The 21,959-nt window shown below is 42.1% G+C and overlaps 1 protein-coding gene across 4 annotated transcripts in view; it reads right to left on the bottom strand.

Annotated features, from left to right (window-relative positions):
* Window positions 1-19,296, bottom strand: part of srgap3 (SLIT-ROBO Rho GTPase activating protein 3) — a 68,495-nt gene extending 49,199 nt beyond the window's left edge. For all 4 annotated transcript variants that reach the window (XR_014124550.1, XM_035524678.2, XM_035524679.2 and 1 more), the window contains exon 1: window positions 18,763-19,296. Coding sequence is in view for 3 of the 4 variants with exons in the window: in XM_035524678.2 (XP_035380571.1) it covers window positions 18,763-18,829 (67 nt within the window). In the remaining variant the exon portion in view is untranslated. The remainder of the gene's footprint in view (window positions 1-18,762) is intronic.
* Window positions 19,297-21,959: the final 2,663 nt, after the last annotated feature.

The following is a 21,959-nucleotide window of genomic DNA, read 5'->3' as shown; positions in this document are numbered from 1 at the left end:
CAAATGTGATAAAGTATACCTTTATACTGCTGGGGGGTGCGTAAACAGCCAAATACACCATAAAGAGTAGGTGCCTTGGTTGATGATAGGGAACTAAGCATTTTGGTTAACAATATACGTAGCCCTGATGCTCCAAGGGAAGTTATTTCCTGTGACGTTACGCTGCCTAGCCACTGTTCATGTAGCGCTACACAACCTTAGGTTACTTTCCATAGACCATCCTCTCCAGGTGCAGAGACATTCAGGTTACTTTCCATAGACCATCCTCTCCAGGTACAGAGACATTAACACCACCTGCTGCTGCTCCCTATGGTTCACTCCTCCCCTTTTTATTACACCTGACATATGGACGGAAGCCCAAAGCATCCGTGGTTCCAGTCCTGCCACTCTTCCAAACCTTCCAGCCCTTCCTCAAAGCTCTGCATTACCCTCCAGCAACTTTTCCTTTTATTTTTTAGTTTTTTGCTTTTAATTCTTTTGCTTCTTGGCACGTCTGATGACAAAATGGACGACCTGGCATTGCTCTTTGCGAATGGCAGGCAGGGACTTCAGAATCTCTCTCCACTTCACTCCCCGACCAGCAGCAGCACACAGGCCTGCAGGGCGGGTGGGGAAAATAGGTCACGCTGGAAGTGAGCTTTCAGCCTCTGGCAGAGGCCATGAGCAATCACAGAGTTATTCAGGAGAACAGCGCGATGCCATACAGGCTGCCTTCATTTGGCTCGATTCCATTCCCTGCCTGGGATTCCTTGCTCTCCGAGCCACTCCTCATAAGAAAAGCCATGACACTGTGGGTTTATCTGAGCGAGTGCATGCCTTACATCGACATCCTGTACAGAACTATAAACTGGGTGCATTAAAACATACACTTTCTTAGTATTAATAACTGTCCAAACAGGACTGAATACTAACAGAGCCGACATTAAATAGCACAGCTATTACAACCGTGTCCATCACTGAGAGCTGAGAGCATCTAATCTCTCAGCATGGGTGCGTCTGCTGTTAAGCCATCTGAATGAATAAGAAATGACTACTCACACATGTGATGGAGGAGGGTGGAGCTTCACAGAAGGGCTAAAATCCCAGAAAAGCTTGTGTAGATGTAGACCCTGAGTTTAACCTTTAATTGAAGTGTTTTCCATCTCATACTGTGGTTTGATTAAGAGAAGCTGCAATTACACTCTGTGTCTTATGCACTCCCATGCTCCCCCACAGCATGGCCTCTCTTTGTCTGTATGCAGCTCAGTCCCATTGGGGGGGTGGTAACAGGTGTCGGTGGCACCACTGAGGAAGAGGAGTGAAATGCTAAATGAGGAAGAGATGAGGATGCTTCCTGCAACATTTAGGCTAGAGTACTGAGAATCGTTGTGTTATAGTTCTTCTAAGATTTTACAATCCTGCAAACATTATGCCTCACTAATCAGGGTGTTCAGTATGATCCCAGAAATTACATCAAGTGGTTGTTAAGCTCTTTAAAATGAAAGAGAAATGCTACAAGATGTTAGGCCATCAAATATCCTTTGTGTGTGAATACCTTTCATGGAGTATGTGACTCCATCATTTTTGAGAAACTTCTCATTTTGTCTCAGGATTGGGAAAGAGAGGGGAAAAAAAAGACTCTTGGCTTTCATGGTGTGCATGTTTGGACTGTTGTCAGGTGCGAGCATCATGCGAGGGACAAACGTTCTGGGTAAAGCTCCCCTTTTCAGGAAGGAGATGGTGTGGCTTCAACAACCCTGCCCTAATCCCCCTACTGAACCAGAAGGAGGAGACAATTGGGAGGCCCAGTGGACACAGCACATACCCATTTTCCGCACTACCAGTTACCACTTAACACTGCTATTTCGCTCATTTCCCCCTTTTTTTAGTATCTTTCTTGTTCTACTGATGTGTTCAGTACTGTCTCTCTCTGGTCTGGAAAAATCCCATTAGTACCTCTTTGTGCCAAGCTCCTCTCCTTCAACTCATTTAGACTGGCTGCTTTCTGCTAGCTATGTAGTCAATGCATCTAGTCAGTAAGTAAGGGTTTACAGTGAGATGGAATAGAAACAGTGCATATTATTATTCCAATACACATAAATGTGACACAGATGTGTTCTTAACAGAAAGTGCAAGAATAGCATAGTCATAGTCAAACACTGCACTGTGTATTTTACAAGGTTTTTCTTGTCCTTTTCATTTTAATGACTGCAGGACTGTGCCATAGCATGGGGCTTCCCTCATCCTCTCTGACTATAGCTTTGCTAATGCAAAGCAAAACATTCTTGGCTTTTGATAATATAATCTGTAAAGGAACAGTTGCCCGAGTCAGATGTTATGCATTCTGCTCGGTATTTTATAACATCAGTGGCCTGAATCACAATCTACAGATAAGAACGCCATATTTCAGGTGGTTGTGCACGCCCTTCACACAAGATCGGCATATTTAAAAGTTGATGTGCGCTCTTCACACATGGTTTAATGACGGCTTTGGCCACTCAGTGCATGACTCAGTGGAGCTCCTCTGCTTGCAGGCAGCACAGCGTCCACAGTTACTGCATCTGACTGCGGCGCTATGCAGCAATGTTCCCTGCAGTCGGGAACCTCAGCCAGAGACTGATGCAGGAGAGCTGGGAACGGATAGCTACATTCACAGTGTGTCTAGTGTGGTGTGTGCTTGTGGGTGTGGGAGTGGTGTGATGTGTGTGTGTTTGCCTCATGACTAAGACAGCAGAAGATGGTGCAGAGAGGCTCACAGTTGTGCAAGCTACACACACACACAGACATAAAGAAAAAACTAAGACAAAAAAGGAACCATGCATAACTACAGTTTATTATAGGATTAAGATCAAAGGTTAATTTCTCAATTAAATGCCACCATCAGCCAATAAACAGTACTAGTTCTGTTATAAGCTTGATAGATTAAGACTGCCTTTGTGTGGGGCGCAGCCTCATTACAGCCTATCAAAAGGCAGACAGCACGACAAAGATAAGCAAAGAGTGGGTCACATTGACCTCAGGACAATTCCTCAGCATTAGCCATGTAGGCCTGTAGCCTCTGCGAATGGGCGGGCAGCCTCCACATACAATAGCAGGATACGGAGGAAGTGTGACCCTGCAGACAGCAAGGGGGGAAAAAGGCTACATGAACGATGGACATTACAGGAATGAGTGTAGCATAACTGCCATGAGAGGAGCGAAAGAAAGAAAGAGAAGGAGACAGATAAATGGGCAGAAAGGAGAAAGATGGGACGGAGAGATAAAACAGAGGAGTCCAGTGACACGGAATCATTTGTGCAGGTCACCACACCGTTTCTCTCACTTAAACAAGATGCTGCTATCTTGCATCAGTTTGACCATAGCTTTCAGAACGGCCCACAGTTGAATGGGCAAGTTTCCCCGCGCAAAGTACTATACCGCTTTTGGTAATGTACCATATCTGCAGGTGATTTGAATCAGGTGATTTTAGTTGTACAGACTGAAATGGAGGGAAGCGGTCAAGAGGGACATCAGGGGGAGCAGGGGGATAAACAGCACACTTTCACCATCTCTACCAGTAAAGAAAGGCCCACTCTTGTCCTGTGATCCACAGGAGTTTTACTGAAACGGGAGTCACTCGTGCCTGTTTAATGTCCGGGTCAGGATTTGCCAAGTGTGGCAGTTGAATGGGTAAAAAAATAAAATAATATGCAGGAGAACATGACAAACACAAACTAGATCATGACAACAAAGGACTAATAGAACTGAAATGTACCAAAGCACAAAAGAAAGGGTAGGTCGAGCTTTATGGGTTTTTGTGTTGCTCAAAACAGTTCTGCATTCTTTCACACAATTTCAGTGTGGTTTACAGTAACATGCAAATGCCATACCATTCTCAGATATCAAAACTAAGAGCAGAGAATGCCTTCTAAAACACTTCTTACAGGTCTAACCCTTTGAAAACACCTTTCTTCCTCTCACTCAAACATATTCTCTCTCTCTCTCTCTCTCTCTCATCTGTAAATGATGAGTCTGCTACACTGCAGAAGCAACACAGTGTTCAGACGGAAGGTTACACTGTGCGCACTGCAGGCAATTAACTTCAAACTGAATATGTTAACCCCCCATCGGCTCCATTAAAGCCCATTCATTAATGACTGCAGTGGAGGACTGGAGTGTCCATTAGTCAGAGTCCTGAACCAAAACCGTCCCGAGCTGAGAGCAGAGGGGCGGGCCCGCAGTAGATCCACACACACCGAGAGGCAATGGGGAAAGCACAAAGGGAAAAACTAATGCCACAAACACGCCATAAAAGAGAGGCCAGCATTTTCAGCGGAGCTGCGGTGGAACTGTTCACACGGAAAGCAAGTACTGTGCTGTCTGCAGCTCCCTGTAACCCAATTAGCAGCAACATCACCTCCCGTCAAAATGCCACAGACTGGCAGCCAATATTGAGACGACTGAGAGCTAATAACAGACCCGCTGATGTCAGTTCTCCATTCTCTCTTCAGAGAACACTGTCTCCTCCATAATGATACAAAATGACATAAAACCCCTTACGTGGCATCACTTGATCCTGTGTGACTGAGTGGCAGTCCTGTGATGGCACTCTTTATTCCATAAGCTAACCACAGTGATGTGCCCAGAGGCAATGTGGCAGTGCGAAATGCCTGTGCTACATTACAGCCACTACACATTAGCCTGAAGTGCTGGCACTGGGCAGCTCACATGTATAACAGTCACAAGCTGCAAGTTCGGAGATTTATGAAGGCAGAGCAAGTGCATTTCGGTTGTGTGTGGAGGCCCGGGCTCTGCCTGGCATGAACTGGGTTGGTGTAGGTGGAGGCTGATTTGACCATGCTCAAAAGGCAGTTACCACCTTAGGACAGGCTACCCAAAGTGCATGATAAGAGTCCTGAGACCAAACTGAAAGTATCCATATGTGGAACCCTTGGTGTGCAGGCTTTGGTTAACCAGTAGCATAGTTGGCAGATTTCAAAACCAAATGACATGAGACCAAGCCTGGAGGTTACTGCGATAAAAAGGTATGAATATGCCTGAGAGACACTCTCTGGAGTTGGCCATCTGTGTTTGATTGACTTGTAATACATCTTGCTCACAGCACATCAAACATCAAAATGTCAGTGAAGAAAAGCCAATACAAACTGTTCTCTCTCAATCTTACCATTCAAACTGAACTAATGTCCAGTTCGATAGAATGAAAATTACATGGCCAATTTATCATTGTTCCAGGTAGAAGCTAGTCTCTGGAAATGCTTGATAAATATAATAATTTGTACATGAAATAGAGCATCAACTGTCCCATGTTTCATTTTTTGAAATTTGAAATAACTCCTCCACCAAGACTTTCTGAGATTTGACTCTGGTTGGAAACAACGCCTTTAGGACTTGTGTGCTCAAAGGGGTAACTCACGCCATGAGCTGCCAACTGCTTCCTTTCTGAACTTCTGAGTCAGATAGCATCTGTTAGCTTCATTTTTGCAATTTGTCAGACCAAAACAAGGACAGATGGACTGACAATGATGCAAACGATATTATACTTCTGCCTGGGAGCATGTTGGAAGTAAATGCTGCACTTGTTTGGAAGTAGATGCAGTATTTCTGTGGAGGAGACAGGCAGTGCTATCTGGAAGTAAGGTCAAATGAATGCGACATGTTCTGCTGTTTACTGCACTGTGAGCTGAACTGAAACTCGAAGCTCAACATATTCAAATCAAATAGAGAAGCTTGACAAGCACTTAGATTTGTAAGATGAGAGAAGAGCTGAGACAGCACTTTCCATCGATTTCTCTGACTGTGGTCAGCTCCGACCCTCTGTAATGCAAATCACTTCTTCCTTCAGTTCCTCCCCCTCTCTGTCTCACAGTTCGGCAGTACACTCCTTTCCAAGAATGGAAAAGATGAGTGAGGTAAACTAGTCTGCTGTGGTGCTTAACCGAGCGTGGTTTCAGGCCTGCAGTATGCAAGGGCTATTACAGCTTCACGCAAACACCACTCAAGTTCCTCAGAAGTAAAATCAAGTGTAAAGCAGAACAGTTTCTGAAAGAGTTTGGCTCTTTGGGTAAGGGCTATCTGAACTTTAGCAGGCTATAATAAATCTGCCCTCTTGGGGAAATGGCAAAGTCTGAGCGAAGCCCTCCTACAAACACACAAGCACACACACAAGCACACACACAAGCACACACACAAGCACATGTCTAGCAAGCGTAACGCCCAGTCTTTCAGCCACCAGCGCCATATTGATTATTCTCCTCCATGGTTGGGCCATCAGCAGTGGCATCATCCTATGCAGACGTTACTTGATCCCTCCTCTTTGGGGAACCAGCGCCACATCCTTTTAGAACCCCACTGTCAGTCAAGCCCATCTCCACTCCAACCCCAGTTATCCAGTCAGAGAAATGGCTGCACACTGTCTCTACAGCAACACATGCAGCCTTTTCAGGGGAGTGAAGCGAACGAAAGGGTGAGGAGAGGATGTTGACACGCGCTCACTCAGAAACGGAGACATGGCCTGACACCAGCCTGACTTCTTTTTCATAGTGTGCGCTGTGGCCATTTCTTCTTTTACCAAGCACAAACAACTCCTGTCATAGCTGCCATGTTATTGTGCACATTCACATGAGAAAGTAAAAATACCTCTGGATGAGTTGTATGTGCATGGCTATGCAGGTCATTTTCCGTCACTATTAAAAGTTACCTATGTTTGGGAAAAAAGATGCTAGGAAATACTTAGTACTGCTTATCTCACTGACCACCAGTCAGCCAAAATTTCCATTGTTAGCCTATATACTGTGGGTATGCCTTTACATTGTGAGAACACAAAAAATGAAAATTGATTATATAATTCAACCATGTGTGACATATCACCATCTAGTCAGCATACAGACCCTCATCTCAACTCCCCTACTACAGTTTGACTCATCACAGCACACAGTTTCATCATCTCTCAGGAAAATAATCTTAAGAGTTCTATCAATTATTCAGATAGATTAGCATTCTTTCACAGCCAAGGGGAACAGAGAGACCTGAAGATGAAGTAGCATAGTGTGTGCTAATAGCTAAACCTAATGCAAATTTTTACTCCACTCAGCCTTCAGAAAGTGTGCATGCCAGGACCACCTACACCACAGGGCAGAAGTCAGAAGTGAACCAAAGTACAAATTACAAATCATGTTCCTATTTTATGAAAATGTAAAGGTAGTTCTTGGACACATTTTAGACACCCAAATGGATTAATATGCTGCACATGAGCAGGAACCTTGATGAGGGTGAGGTTAAGTGGAGTAAGCTAGCGTGAAATCTAAAAGGCCTACTATTTGGGCACACTGTTTAGTATGCTAGTATGCAGCCTATGACTAGGACACAATCTGTTACATCGTCAGTAGCTACCAGCTGAAGCTAATACAAGATGGAGCACTTTTCCAAAGAGATTCAATTACAGGCTCTTTCAAGATACACAAATGCACACTGACTCAGGAATTCCAGAAGACATCTGAGTAAAAACTGAGTAAAAACAGCACCATTTTTCTCTTTGGCTAGTCTGCTGTGAATGATTGGGGAAAGGGGAAGACACTATCCACATTATCTTTTGTTAATATACATTAACAGCTCCATGCTCTTTCAAACAGGCCTAATGTTAAAGGAATTTTGATTGAAATTCCAATAATGGTACAGATAATCTTGCAGCATTGCTGTGTCGCAGGTTTGGGGTAAGGGGTCTACTGATGCTACCAGTGAACGGCCCATGTTGTGGCATCTTTAGTTCCAACCAAGCAGGAGCACACCTCATCCCATTTGCTTCGTTAGTTAATCTCAGTTTTCAGAAACTGATTAGCCTCAGGTGTACTGCTCTTTGGTTGGAATGAATACATGCAACCCTTCCAGTCCTTTATGAATATGACAGCTCATCCGTTGTGAAAGACTGACTCAGGCTCTAGCTTGCCTAAAGCCTCCCAGCATCCAAGAACTATAGCTGATACACAGCCCAACCACTGCTCTGTCTACAAAGGCCACATCTTCAACTGAGCAATACAAATTCTTTTGAGTTTCATTATGAAATTACTTGACTCCATGACTTATATTCTGGCAAATTTATCTATGTAGTACATCACTTCTTCCTGCCATTCAAAAGGTGCAAAAATAAGTGTCCACCCAAAAGTGCTGGTGCTGACCCTGAAGGAGACTGTAAGTAGCTTCAGGTTCCAAAACTATGCTACACTAAACTGACTATCCTGATCAACAAGGCTGAAATCAAAGTAAAATAACGTAGCCATTAAATGAGCAACAGTGCAATGCTCTGTTGCTCATTTAACCATTCTTTAATTAAAAGATTTCATTGTATTTTTGTGACATATATTCACATAGATTCGCATTATTCTTAACTATTCAGTAAGGCAATTGAAAATCAGTGATAACCTCATTCCTGCTGTGCCTGGCAGTTCCCTGAGGAATTGACACACAACATGTGAGCATATTGAAGGATCAGCTATGTATGAGATAAAGCTCCCTAGTGAAAAGAATAACAGGAAGGAGAAATTGTAAATGTTGTAAAAGGCAGAAAATACTCTATGGCCATCTTCACACATCTCCTTCAGGTGTTCATCTGTTTGCATATTTTGGTGCCGCACAACTACACTATTCTGAACTCTAAATCTGAAAACCCGTTCCCTCTCAGTTCTGTCACTTGGCTGTAGCTGTGGGCCTCCTGCTGAATGGATTCCAAACAGGCAGCTGGAAAAGCCTTTGAAGAATGCAGACGTCACCGTCCGTGCATTTGGCAAAATCCTGAAGTGTTCATAGGAGCACATGTAATGATAATTCAAACTCAAGCAGGGCATGAACTACGCACATGAGTCGTTTAAAGGCACTGTTTATACGTCAGCTTTAAAGCTAGCTTTAAATCATTTTAAAAAAAACTTCACTCTCTGGACATTTTACAGGTCACTGCTCATTTGTAGTATTGCCATAGGTTGATATTACTGTTCGCATTATGAATTACCCTTAGATTAATGATGAAGTGGAAAAATGCAAAATTGCATTTTTATCTTATGTGTAGAAGTGATAAGAATATGAAAATTAATCCCATATTTGCATCAATTCAGCAGATACTAGTTTCCATGTACCATTTTTCATAAAATGTACCACAAAATATCACGATTAGTACTTAATTTCCTGATCATGAGATGACCCCAAATATTTTGCACATTTGTGACATTATACAACTATACATTTCTGAGAGTACACATTTGATGCATTTCCATTTGCTGGGCTAAAGCAAAAAAACTGTCAAGATGCAAGCAAGATGATGACAGAGAGGTGCCAATAGTCCAATGAGATATGCGTACACTAATGGTTCGCTTTCTTTATGGCCAATCTGGATGCAACAGTGCAGTTATGCTAGGTTACGTTCCAAACTAAAGTAATTAACAGTTCTATGATCCTTAGTTTTGATGTGTTTTACCCTAGTTCAGAAACTGTTGTCTAATACACAATTATTCTCACAGCCTATTTATTGCACTCTTTATCAACTAAAAGTAGAAGAGTAAAATCTTTCAAGCGATATTGTCAAAGTTGGCTGTTTCCCTTTAGTTATAAATGAATAACGCATGTAAAAATGCCAGAGACATACAGATTCATTGCTATGATATTTGGTTGCTAAAGTGTTATAATTACAGCCACTAACCTGGAAGGATGAGGGCAAGCACATGCTTCCTTCAAAACACATGAAGCCAGCAATTCATCTTTTCCAGCCATGGGATTCAGACTCAGAAGAGAGAAACCTTAGACAGCTGCACTATTTGATAGCCCCTAATTAAAGTGCTGAGCATATTATTATGTCAGTGATGTTTTATTTATTTATTTAAGCATTGATCTAAGAATTGCCAGGCTCAAAAATCACTATTTATAACTAAATTGATTTCTTCCCTCAAAGATGACTAAAATTAAGCATCCTCCTACAAGAACCATCTTCAATCACTTTTTTGTTACATTTAGTAGGCCTACAAAACCATTTTTAAAACAAGTTATTTGAAAAACACGCAACTTAACAGGAATTTGAGCGCTCGCCATTTTATTCTTCCCTCCCATTTCATTATTCAGTTCTGCACCTGGGACACAAACTTCATCATTAAGAAAGCATGGTAGGAACTTTCTGCACCTGCTGAAACACAACATCCAGCCCCAGGACAACTATCTGAGACATTCATTACAAGTGCCATCACATCTTCCATCGCTGTTTGGTTTGGCTCGGCTCCAGGTCAGTCCAAAGGTCAACTGCAGAACAAAGTCCATGGAGATAATCACAGGCTGCACAATCCCCAAACAAGCAATCCAGATGAACTAGACCTGCACTACCTCCTCCCACACATACACACTTATACCCCCAGCACACCAGCCAAGCTGCAGAGTTTTACTGAAGCCCTTCCATCACTTGCATTCATCCACTCACCCTGCTTCAGCAGCAGGTGAAACCGCACCCTAGTGAGGTTTCCATCCACCGCTTTTATTCAAATTTTGAAAGTCTGCAGTAAAAATTCTGAATAGAAAAGCCAGAGATACAAAAAGAAAACACCAGAACATCACAAAAAAATCTTTACATCAGGTAAAAAAGTTGGAATATGCAAAAAACAGTGACAGAAATGGATTTTGTCTAATAAATCGCAAAGTATAGTATGAGGCCAAAGGTCATGTTTCAGTTCTACCTGACAATAAAAACTAGTTAATATAGCCATGCACAGATCACAACCAGCTGTAACAGCACTACAAGATAAGGTTACATCTCTCCATTACTTACTTGGCCTTCTTTTATTTAAATGCAGAAGGTAACAACTGCCACACTCTTTCTGGATATGTGACTTCATTCGTATTTTTATCTGCTGACTCTTCGGAAAGGCACAGTGACTATTCAGTTTTACGCAGAATACACTACATGCAGAAGCTTATCTTTATACATTCTGTACTTGCATCCATGATGAAAATGGAATTTTTTTAGCCTAGGCCTGTGAAATGTTGGTATTCTAATATGAGCAGCACCAACTCTGCCAAAGCGCTCAGCTCCATATGCATGCTGAAAAATTGTGGCTCCTGTAGATATATTGTCCAGAAAAGGCTACTCAATGCAGAGCCAACACCATTACTGATGTGTGCAGTGCCAGCATATCCTAGAATGTCCAACGGATCCATGTTTAATGTTCTATCTAATTTGCAATTTAGAAATTAGTTAAAAGTAAATAAACAGGAAACCCATGGGTAACAAGGCTATTGACAACAGAGAAACAGAAAGCCATATCAAAGACAAGGTGTGAAAGAAGCCCTGGTAGACCTGGCCATACACTGAAAGTGACCTTGAAGTTATGTGCCATGAAAATGCACCATAAAATAAAATGATAACACATACACCGGAAGACCACATAACTGTATTAACCACAGAGAGTCTCTTAAACCATCAGCTCAGTGTTGCAGCCATAGAGCAGTTTGATTGGATTAGGCCCCAGCTCAGAGTTGGCTAGCACTGAAGTCTTTGCCTCCTGTTATCACTGATGATTAGGGCCTGTATCCTCTCAGGAGCAGAGAGATGTTGCGGGGACGGAAAGCTGCAGCCATGGCTCAGGTTTTAAAAGGCCGCCTGGCGCCAGGCACCTTGCCAAGAGCGCAGACAACCTGCTCTCCCCCACTTGCCAGCATGGCTGCAGAGAACCACCGAGGACAATGGAGAACAGACAAATCTAATAAAAGTCAAGCACTCAAAAAAGCAACCTCACCATGTGATCCACACCATATGGCCGCTGTACAGACATGAGCAGTTTATGGAGGATTAGGATCCGGCACCAAAACGCATGGCCCGTGTTACAAAATCAGGGAATATCAATGCAAAATAAGCCCACAACCTAAGCATAAAATCATATAGTTACTCATTTTAAGCATGGATTAAAAATAGATGGCCTGACCCAAGTTCCTTACTATTCATTGAAATACCTCTTTTGATAGATAAACAAATAAATAAATAAATAACTAGATAGCTGTTACTATAGAGGAGTGGGAGAAGCGGGGACCTCTGTCCACATCCTAGTTGCGCCAGCGGGAGGCTGGCAGGCCTGACAGCCAAGGCCTGAACCATTACATAATGCGCCCCATTCAATGCCTATGAATATGACAAGACTGAAAGGGAAAGAGCGGACAAGCAGGAAGCAGCTCTTTCCAAGCCTGCCCATCCCTCACTGCTCTGCGTGAGAGAAAAGACTACAGGCAGTCTGATTTAAAAAGGCCCTGCTCCCTCTCTGCCTAGAGCCTCTCTATTTAAATGCAAATAAAGGCAGCTGAACAGCACGGACTGGGGTGAGGCGCACGCCCCCCTGGTCCTGTGAAGGACCCCATCCTGCCACCTATCCGCTGGGGGCTTAAACCAGCTGAGCAGGATCCCCCCACCTTTCCCCTCCAGATGCACTGTAAAGCTTTCCTATTCCAGCTCCACAATGCATCAGACACTAATGCATATAGTCTCTGTGCATATTTAATGGATCCCCCCCCCCCCCCCCCCATCAATGGGAGTTTCTGCAAGATTTGAGTGGCAGTTGCCAGGGTAGGCTGTCTATTTCAGGTTCGCATTTAAATGGCAAGGGCTGGGGGACCATCTGTAAATCAAACAGCCCAGCTCTGGGTAATACCAAGGGTCCCTGCAGTGGTTACTGCCATGAATCACCATTGGCCAGACACACACCGCCATATAAACCCATCTTTCACATTCCTGCAACAGAGTAGGGAGGCAGGCACGTGAGCCACATGTGAGGAACAGAAACACCACAACACCACTGCTCACAGATGTTTCCCATTCATATCCTAGTCCTAACTCTCCACCAATACTCTGACATTTGACATATTTTGTTTTTATAAATGTCGATTAAGACTCCTTTCTAAGAGGAGTTAATAAGGGCAGAGAGAGTACAGTATACAGCAGACATGAGTACACCCCTTCGTCACTTAAATGTCAAACGATTCAAAATTGTATCACCTTACAGTAACTGCATTACTTCTAATGGTGAGCATTAGGGTATTTGCTCTTAAAAACTAACAGTTTGGATTTGCTGTATTAAATATACAAACCTCACAGTAGGACCTCTATGCAACAAAAGCCAGTAGACCTTTTATTACTGTGATTCAATTTTTTCCCCCCCCAATGCTTCCACCTTCCACTGTGCACCTTCGTTTTTGACAGCAGAGTTCCTTGGCAGGGAGGACACAAGTGTTCCACAAGTTTCTGGAGAGATGTTCTGCCATTCTTCTGAGACACCCTGTTCTAACTTCAGGTCAGGTGACATACTTCACCAGTTCATCTGAGCCAAACAAATTTATCTTGACCTCATATGACCAAAGAATGGGCTTCCAATTTTTATCGGGCTCTTTTCATGTTCTTTAGCAAAGGTTAATCTTGCAGTTTTGCGTCGAAGAGCAAGCCATGACTTTTTTTCATGGATGCCATCTGTAGAGGTTGACTTTATGCAATGTGCTTCACACTGTCTGAGCTGTCACAGAAACTCCAGTTTCCACTGATAACCTCCCCACCATGCCAAGTCTGAAGTACTTGCCTGTCTGTTTTTCAGAGGTACATTGTGTGAATAGTGTACTTTCTGTGGTGTCATTATGGAAGACAGCCATTATAGCTCCGGTTAGTGGTACTATGGCTTGTTCTATACTCATGATTACTGCTGCAACTGTGTTTCGATTGATTTTTAGTTTTTGACTGATCTTCCTGTATCCTTTTCCATCTTTGTGAAACCTCACAATCAGATTTTTAGCTCCTCTGGCAATTTTTTTCTATGTTGAGTCATGACGCAGACATACAAATAGACACAGCCCATAGGTATAAAATGTGAGAAGGTTCTGGTGTTCACAGGTCATTTCATAACCTTGTTCATACAGTTAGGCTAATTGGAAATAGTTGTATTCATAGTTGTACACAATTTTGTTTTAATGATTACAGGTTCACTAACCTTGTGTGCGAGTGATCACAGGTGTATTCACTTTTGTTACATTGAGTTTCTATTTTGGAGCCTGTATTTTCAATACAGTACTTCTAAAATAGTCTACAATAGCCTATATTTGTATTGTTCATAAAAGAAACTACCCTATTTGTCAACTCAGAAATAATAAATAATGCAATAATTGAGAGATGATCATTTTGAATCTTTTGACATTTTGATATTACACAGGGCTGTACTCATTCTGTTCTATATGACACGAACCTGTATGAATTCGAATCTAACAGCCATATACAAGAGAGATATTAAATATGGGATTGCTGAAAATCAAAATTATAAATCTATCATCAAGAGTTCTTGTTGCAGACAGGAGCCATAATCCTCCGAGATAATTAAACAAAAGGGCATTCCTTATTTCAGTGTGTGAGTTTAAGAAATGACAGGGGGTGCTTAAAATGAAGTGAAGGCATTTTTAATTAGGTCTTTTTCAGTGCAGGCACCTCCACGTGACATAACACCAGCCTGCTGGCATGGTTTACAGCTACCAACCACACAGATGCTCAGGCAAGCTCCTCCGCATGCGCAGAAGAGAAGATTAACTGACTGAGGTGAGACTTAAGTTGCCACATTCTTACCCATTTCCATCCTTTCAGTTAAAACAAGGATGACTGCTTTATTCCGCCCAATAAAAAGCACAGGGGACAAGAGAGTGAAAACCTGCAATGGATATAGTGATTTGACCGGATAAGGTACTCTGGGGTGTGGTTCACAGTAACCTAAGATAATGGGGTCATAGGCTGATGATCTCACAGATGCACAAGCATCAGAAAGGCATAAATAAAGAAGCAGATATATCCCGCACCTCCTCAAATAGGATTACTCCCCCACCGTAACAGACATATGTGAAGGCAGTATGATGAGGATAATTTACATAGGAACTAGTAAATCTGGACTGACAGGAAATCTGTCTGAGAATGAACAAACAGAAATGAGCCATGAAAATGAGTCTGCATCTTTCCATAATTTTTAAGTACAGATTCATTTAACTTCTTTGTGCCTAGAGAGCCTTTAAAAATAAAATTAAAAATAATAACCCTGCCATGCCATTCACAAAACTAGTCCAACTGTCAGGCAACAAACAGTAATGGAGGACATCTTCATTAACTCAGTACTGCTGTGCCATGATAATGACATTCACTGCATTTATGGACCTGAGCACCAGGCTCTGCATAGTCCAATCTACATGTGCTGCAACAGCAGTGGTGCCAACAGCTCATAATTTAATCACTCATGATAATACATGCTTCACTACTGTAAAATAGCACTAACTACACCCATGATATGGGCTGTTTAAAGTTGCTTCTCCTTATCAGTTTCTAATATCGTCTGTGAATAAAACCACACACTGGTGAATCAACTACTGCTCAAAGTTAACATGTAGTATCAAATTCCCCTGTGTAGCTCATATGCAAACCTCCATGTATACAAAGCAGCGGAGCTCAAATTAGCATGGAATTAGCATTAACCAACCCCCACCCCCCCTTATTCCTCCCATTTCACACGGAACACTGCTTAAACAGGAGCCACGCACCAATGGCACAGATGTGGACTGCATAATGCACAACAAAGCATCCATGTCACTTGACAGGCAGAGGATAAATGCTACTAGCAGAGCTGCAGCATTCAAAGTCATCATAATGATCCAGACTATTAGAGGTCATTACTCAGCCAGTAGAGGGGACATGCATAACAATGGTTACTCAGGCACAGGCTCAATGTAGCTTTGCTCCTAACAAAGCCTCCTGGTAGATCCGCAATGTCTGGCATAGAGACCTGTTCATTATTCAGTTCACCTCAATATTGTGCTTTATAGTTTTGTATTTGACTGAACTATTCTGATGTCAATACTTCGTTTTGATCTTTTTATTGCTTACAGGCTTTGTCCTTATAACAGAAACAAATAAATAACTAAAAGTCAAATCAGAATCTGAAGAACAAAAGTGTTATATTTCATATACAACCCCAAAGAATTATGCACCAAAAGGTAACAGCTAGATTGCTTGCAAGTTCAAGACAAGTGCACTTTCTTCTCATTATTACCATCTCCCTGATTTTTATCCTCCTCGTCTTCTCTGTGTCAAAATATGGAGATGTAGAAACAGAAAATCAGTAACATTCATGCATTTTTACTGCTACCCTGGCTCTCACACTCTGTATTCTTGTGGTGGCTGCCCCCTCCCCTACTGCAGTCTTTCTGGGTCTTTCAGTCCCCTTCCCTCTGTAATTCATCCTTATGGCATACATTATTCACAACATATTTATTTTTATAAGAGCCTGGTCTTCTCAGGTGCTGCCTGTACTCACCTTCCTGTTTGTAAATTACTTAGGTGAAGTGTTACAATGATTTTCAGTGTAGCGTTTAAAAGCCTCTCTACCATGGTGGTTGTATCTGGCCTAAACAGACTGAAATTCAAAGCTGAATTACACGCCAGTGTTCTAAACACGAAACAACACAGTTTCTTTGAAGCTGCATATCTCAGCCATGCTCAATATTTGGCTCTATTAAAACCCCAGTTTGATTTTTTCTTTTTTTATTATAAATCATGGGGGTAGAAACTAAAACCAGGTCCCAATAAACAACTGTATTAAAATAACAACAAAAGAAAATCAGCAAGCTCAAAAATCTATTCATAAGGCTGTTCAACAGGGCAATTCTTGCCCAAGTCTCTACTCTAACCAGCTAAGCTGATTTACAAGCCTGTGGTCCTCATCACATTGGTTCAGTGGATGAGAAAACTTCAAAGAGGTTCAGATACCTGACTGAACCCCAAACGGCATGTGCATTGTGGGGCTCTCTTATACATTCACAGTCCACTCCAGTCTAGACTACTATGCCCATTAACAATGACCACTGTGCGTGTGTGTGTGTGTGTGTGTGTGTGTGTGTGTGTGTGTGTGTTTTACTACACTTTAGGAACTAATATGTATACATAAAATGCTGCACACATCGTAAGGATACAGGGATGCAATGTCCACTACAGCTGTTTCCTTTGATGACAAAATGTTGTTCATCTGTTCATTAATTTGTGGGCAAGAACCAGTATATTATAACAGGCAACTATGCTAATTCAAAATGTGGGATATGTCCATGTGTGCTTAAAGTCATCAGACACATGTCATCTTCATGAGTCCCAGAAGGAAAGCGAGCCATTTACCACATGCTACTCAAGCAAGAAGCCAATCAGATTGTGTGTGTGTGTGAGTGATTTTATATAATATAATATAATATTATATATATATATATATATATATATATATATATATATATATATATATATATATATATATATATATATATATATAAAATCATTAAACTGTAAATTCATTTCATTCATAACATTTCTAGCATGATTCCGGACTCTTTACTATTACACATTCAACTAGTTCTATAATAGTAAAGTGTACTGAAATGGGCAGTAGCTCTGTTTGGGGTTGCCACAAAGTAACACTGAAGAAAATGGGTGTAGAGATGACTGCTGTGACAACTCTTTGATGGTTGAACTGTCCAAATGATTTACAAAAGGCACAACCAAGTAGGACGAGTAATAAGAGATCCACAGACCTGAACAGAACAACCACTAACCAGGGTGTCAACTGCTGCACTCCCCAACCAAGCCACGACAGTTATGCTGCTTCTGGAAATAACAATTGTGTCTGCAGACACAAAACCTTTTGTATGGAAAAGTGAAGATATTGATTGTGTTATCGGAATAGAAAATCTGGGGTGTAAAGAATATGTGGGTCCATATTTGCTGGGCAAAAAAGCAGCTAAAGAACGCGATAGTAAGGAGGGACATTGGTCAGCGCGGCCATACTGGACGTCTTTTTTCTTTCTTAATAAGGATAGCTGTGTTATAAATATGTCTGACTGGTAGCTAAATGTTTACTACAATGTCATAAAATCCGTGGAAAAAAAACGAGATCGTGTTGCATTTCGAATCCGTATTGCTAGGTCATCATGTCTGTTTATTATGTTCCACATCTCCCTGTATATTTTCAGTGTGCAGTACCAGGCGGTGCTAGACATTTGATCTCACAGATGTCCCTTAAAACGTAAACAAAGGGAGGAATTAACTGAGCTAGCTACTCGCCTTCAAGTTCCACCCATCTTTGCAAGGACCAGAACACTGTGCTACAATACACTCCATTCTACCCAGCAACAAAGCGGCAGCATTCGGTTCTTTTGGAACTGAGACTTTCATCAGCTAAAACAGAAAATGTCCAATTAACCCTGCAGAGGCAACGTTCAGCGCATGAACTGTGTAATAGCGAGGCAACACTGCTCCTTCCTTCAATAAGGTTAAGGTTTTACCGATTATTAAAAACTTACCTCCTTGTCTACGTTGCTAACATAAAAGGAACATTGCACGATAACGAGGGTGCATATGGTCCGATCTTAAAATCTTAAAATACTGCATGGAACTTCGTCCACAAATAAAAACTGAGGGGATAATTTGCACCAAGAGGGAGGTGAGGCGGTACCCGCTTCAGTGCAGAGAAATACATCTAGGCTAACTGAGCTTTGCTAGTCTTGTTTTCTTTGAATCCACAATCATGCGTTTGCAAGAACTGCATTAGCTAACTTCCATGATAAACGCAATGGGCCAGTAATCAACACATCTCAAATTGCGATGTTTCATAATAATGTTGTTAACCAGAACCGTCTTGGCGCAACGCCTCACAAAACTTAAGATTTACGAACGAGGTAGCGTTAAGTAGGTTTTGCTATGACAGACCGGCAGTCGCATACCTTTGACTTGTGTTTCATATTCTCCAATGATTTCCTTGTCCTTCTTAAATTTCGTTTGAGATGACATTTTTCCTGAGGTATTAACGTAGAATCCAGCGAGATGTGGATGTGGATCCTTGCACGATAACTCCTGTCACAGCTTGCAGCGTTTTTCCTTATTTCAGGACTTAAGTAAAATAAATGTCCTTCGTGTAACATTCAGCAGATGTCTGTTTTCTTCAACCAACAAGACCACCAAGCGAAACGGGATTCACCTAATGCACACCTGCACTTTCTCAAACCGAGATAGCTAACTAGCTAATCCCTTGCGTTGAGAAGTGCTACGATTCTACACAAGGGGCTCCTCCTTGCTCAATACAGAGTGCCATCCAAAGTGACTGAAGAAATGGAAATTCCTGTTTATAAAAAGATGAGTTTACTGTGAGAATGGTAGCACTTTATGTGTGTACCCATGCCGTTTAAAGCATCACAATAACCGTTGATGAAAAGTTGAGGGCGCATTTCAGAGTCCTAATGCGCCCGAATCACCCTCGAGCTCCAAAATCTCAGTAAAACGAAGAATGGAATTGCGCCAAGCATCATCTGAAACTCCTCCTACTGTGGAATCTCCGCCCTCAACCAATCCAATCAGTTCCATAGGAAACGCCTCCTACTCTAGAATCCCCTCCCTTAACCAATCCCATCATTTCCATACGAAACTCCTCCTACTATAGAATCCCCTCCCTTAACCAATCCAATCAGCTCCGTAGTCACGCCTCCGAGAGCGCGCACGCTCCCTCGCCCCTCTCTATCTAGCCATCTTAACAGTTCATGTTCTGAAAGATTGTATTTCTGCTAACTACTCCAAATTTTACACCCACCTCTAAAGTGTACAATAAAAAGTATAATAAGCCAAAGTAGCCCGTTTAATGTTTTTAGGTTTTGACTTAAGTTGAGTTTGTAACCAAATAAGGTAGCCTAAAAAATTAGTTATATACAAAGCAGTTTAGAGGTTAGCGAGGACACTGGCAAATATTTAACCCGTTATATACTCAGTTGTTTATATCGAAAGACTATCCAACTCAAAAACCATAGGTAACGTTCGTATTTGATTGGCTCTTCGCCCACACACCCTTATCGCTGCTGGGGTGGTAGGAGACCTGCCATTTCTGTGTCCCACAAGTGTCAAAGCAAAGTTTCAAAGCACGGCAGGGGAAGCCCCGACCACAGTGGAGCTTCGCTGACAGCTTGTGTCAGTGAGCTGTTTAAGGAAAAGAAAAAGCGCATCCCTGCTTAGAGACCTGTCACCGCACAACCCGATCAACGATCCAGCAATAGGACAGAAAAGCTCCTAGTGAAATGGAGCATGAGCCACCCAAGACTGCAAGTGAAGGCCAGCGAAACTGAAGAAGTTACTTGTCTATTAAGTATATTTATGGAAGAGACTGAGGTTATCATCATCTGACTAATTTAGGACTACATAGAATTGGCTGGAAAAAAACTGGAAGCTTACATGTACAGCTATAGAGCAGGAGTCCAGGAGTAATCTTGCAGTGATGTTTTTTTTTTTTTTTTCATTTTCTCCTGCATGTTTCCTACATTAATTAATCCTACATGGATTATAATTAATCCTACATGTTTCCTATATTAATTAATCACAAACGTACATTGCCTCTGCATGTTGGTCATGCTTCCTGCTGTTTATTGCCGTAGACAAGGAAAGTATGCCCGAGCTAATGATAAAAAACTCAATCCAGTAGAGCCCAGCGTTATCCCATCCCAACCCCCTGGCACAACCACCTATTATTCTTTCTTAGACAATGGCTATGGAAGTCTAGTAATACTACTTAACATATTCGGCACAGCTTGAGTTTAAGATGTGGAACATCTTCCAGTAGAGATTTTACTGCATACTTCACCCTTAGAGAATGTCAGGAGTAATGCTCCTTAACATACTTTAAAGCCTTTAGCAGTAGGTGGACCTGTATGATATTACAGCATCCTGTCCCACTGCACTTGTCTCTGGAATCTCTGTCTGCACACCACTCTGTGCACGCCTCTGTGCAGTAGCTAAATCACAGAGAGAATTGCCAATGCAGTGGACGCAAGTATCCTCAGCAGCTGTGTGAATAAAACAAACAAACAAACAGAACAACAAGCTCTACAGGCAAGAGATGATCTGCAGATCACAGATGAAAATGACTGGAACGTGAAACGCAGAAACTCTTTCCAACTACATATTGGGAATCCAGTGAATGACTTGCTGTGTTTGAAGTATGATTTATGATGTTAATTTTTCCAGCTTTCCTGTGTCACCTGATTACTGTTGGGAGTTGTGGGTCTGACCCAACACTCAGCTTGCCTTTATATGAACTGGACTTTATATGAACCGGAGTTTGAGGCCTGCTGGCTCTGAGCTTTATCACAACAGTGAACATTTGAGTGCATGCTCAAGGACGTTGCCTCGCCACTTGCTTATTGGGCAGACTTTGCCTGGTCCTTTGCCCCTCCTCTCTGCAACTCATTGCTAGGCATCTCAGGGTGCAGGGGCCTGGGAAACTATGACTTCAGTGTTTTTGAGGGACAAAGCCTCATTGTGAGGTCCCCCTCAGTATTTCAGTCTGAAAAGAGAGAGAGAAAAGAGAGAGAGAGTCCACTGAGTGAGTCCTTGCACCAGAGGAAAACGCTGGGGACACCAGAGAGAGGAGACCATCTGGAGCACTCCCAGTATTTTGGAGTAATGCTGCAAATGCATGTGATTTGGGTATTCTTTGGAGAAATGGTAGCATACAAAATATGGCGAAGTAAAGCAATAAAACACATTAACCACATTTTGCAGAAATTACAGAATTTTTACTCATTAACTTTTTATGATTCATGTCTAACTTGCTGGAGCCTAATGCTGGAAATCTACTTCAGTGCATATCTACCCATTTTTCCAAAGACAACCAAAATTAACCCAAAACCCAGTTGTCATTTTACATGATCTGCAGAGTTCATCGTGCTTCTGTGGTAGTTAATGAACTTAGAGCAACCGTTAGCAGAGAGATGGAGAAAGAATGTCTGGTGAACTCATTATTGCACACTCCGACTATGTGGAAATCTAAAGTTGAGTCCTGTGGGTTTCATTCTGTGTGTGTGTGTGTGTGTGTGTGTGTGTGAGAGAGAGAGGGGGGGGGGGTGTTTGTATGTGTAGGCACACGTAGGCACACATGTCT

This window comes from Electrophorus electricus, chromosome 7 (assembly GCF_041902795.1).
Source record: "Electrophorus electricus isolate QZ-2024a chromosome 7, ASM4190279v1, whole genome shotgun sequence".
NCBI classification, from domain to species: domain Eukaryota; kingdom Metazoa; phylum Chordata; class Actinopteri; order Gymnotiformes; family Gymnotidae; genus Electrophorus; species Electrophorus electricus.
This window is presented reverse-complemented; position numbering and strand designations above follow the sequence as displayed.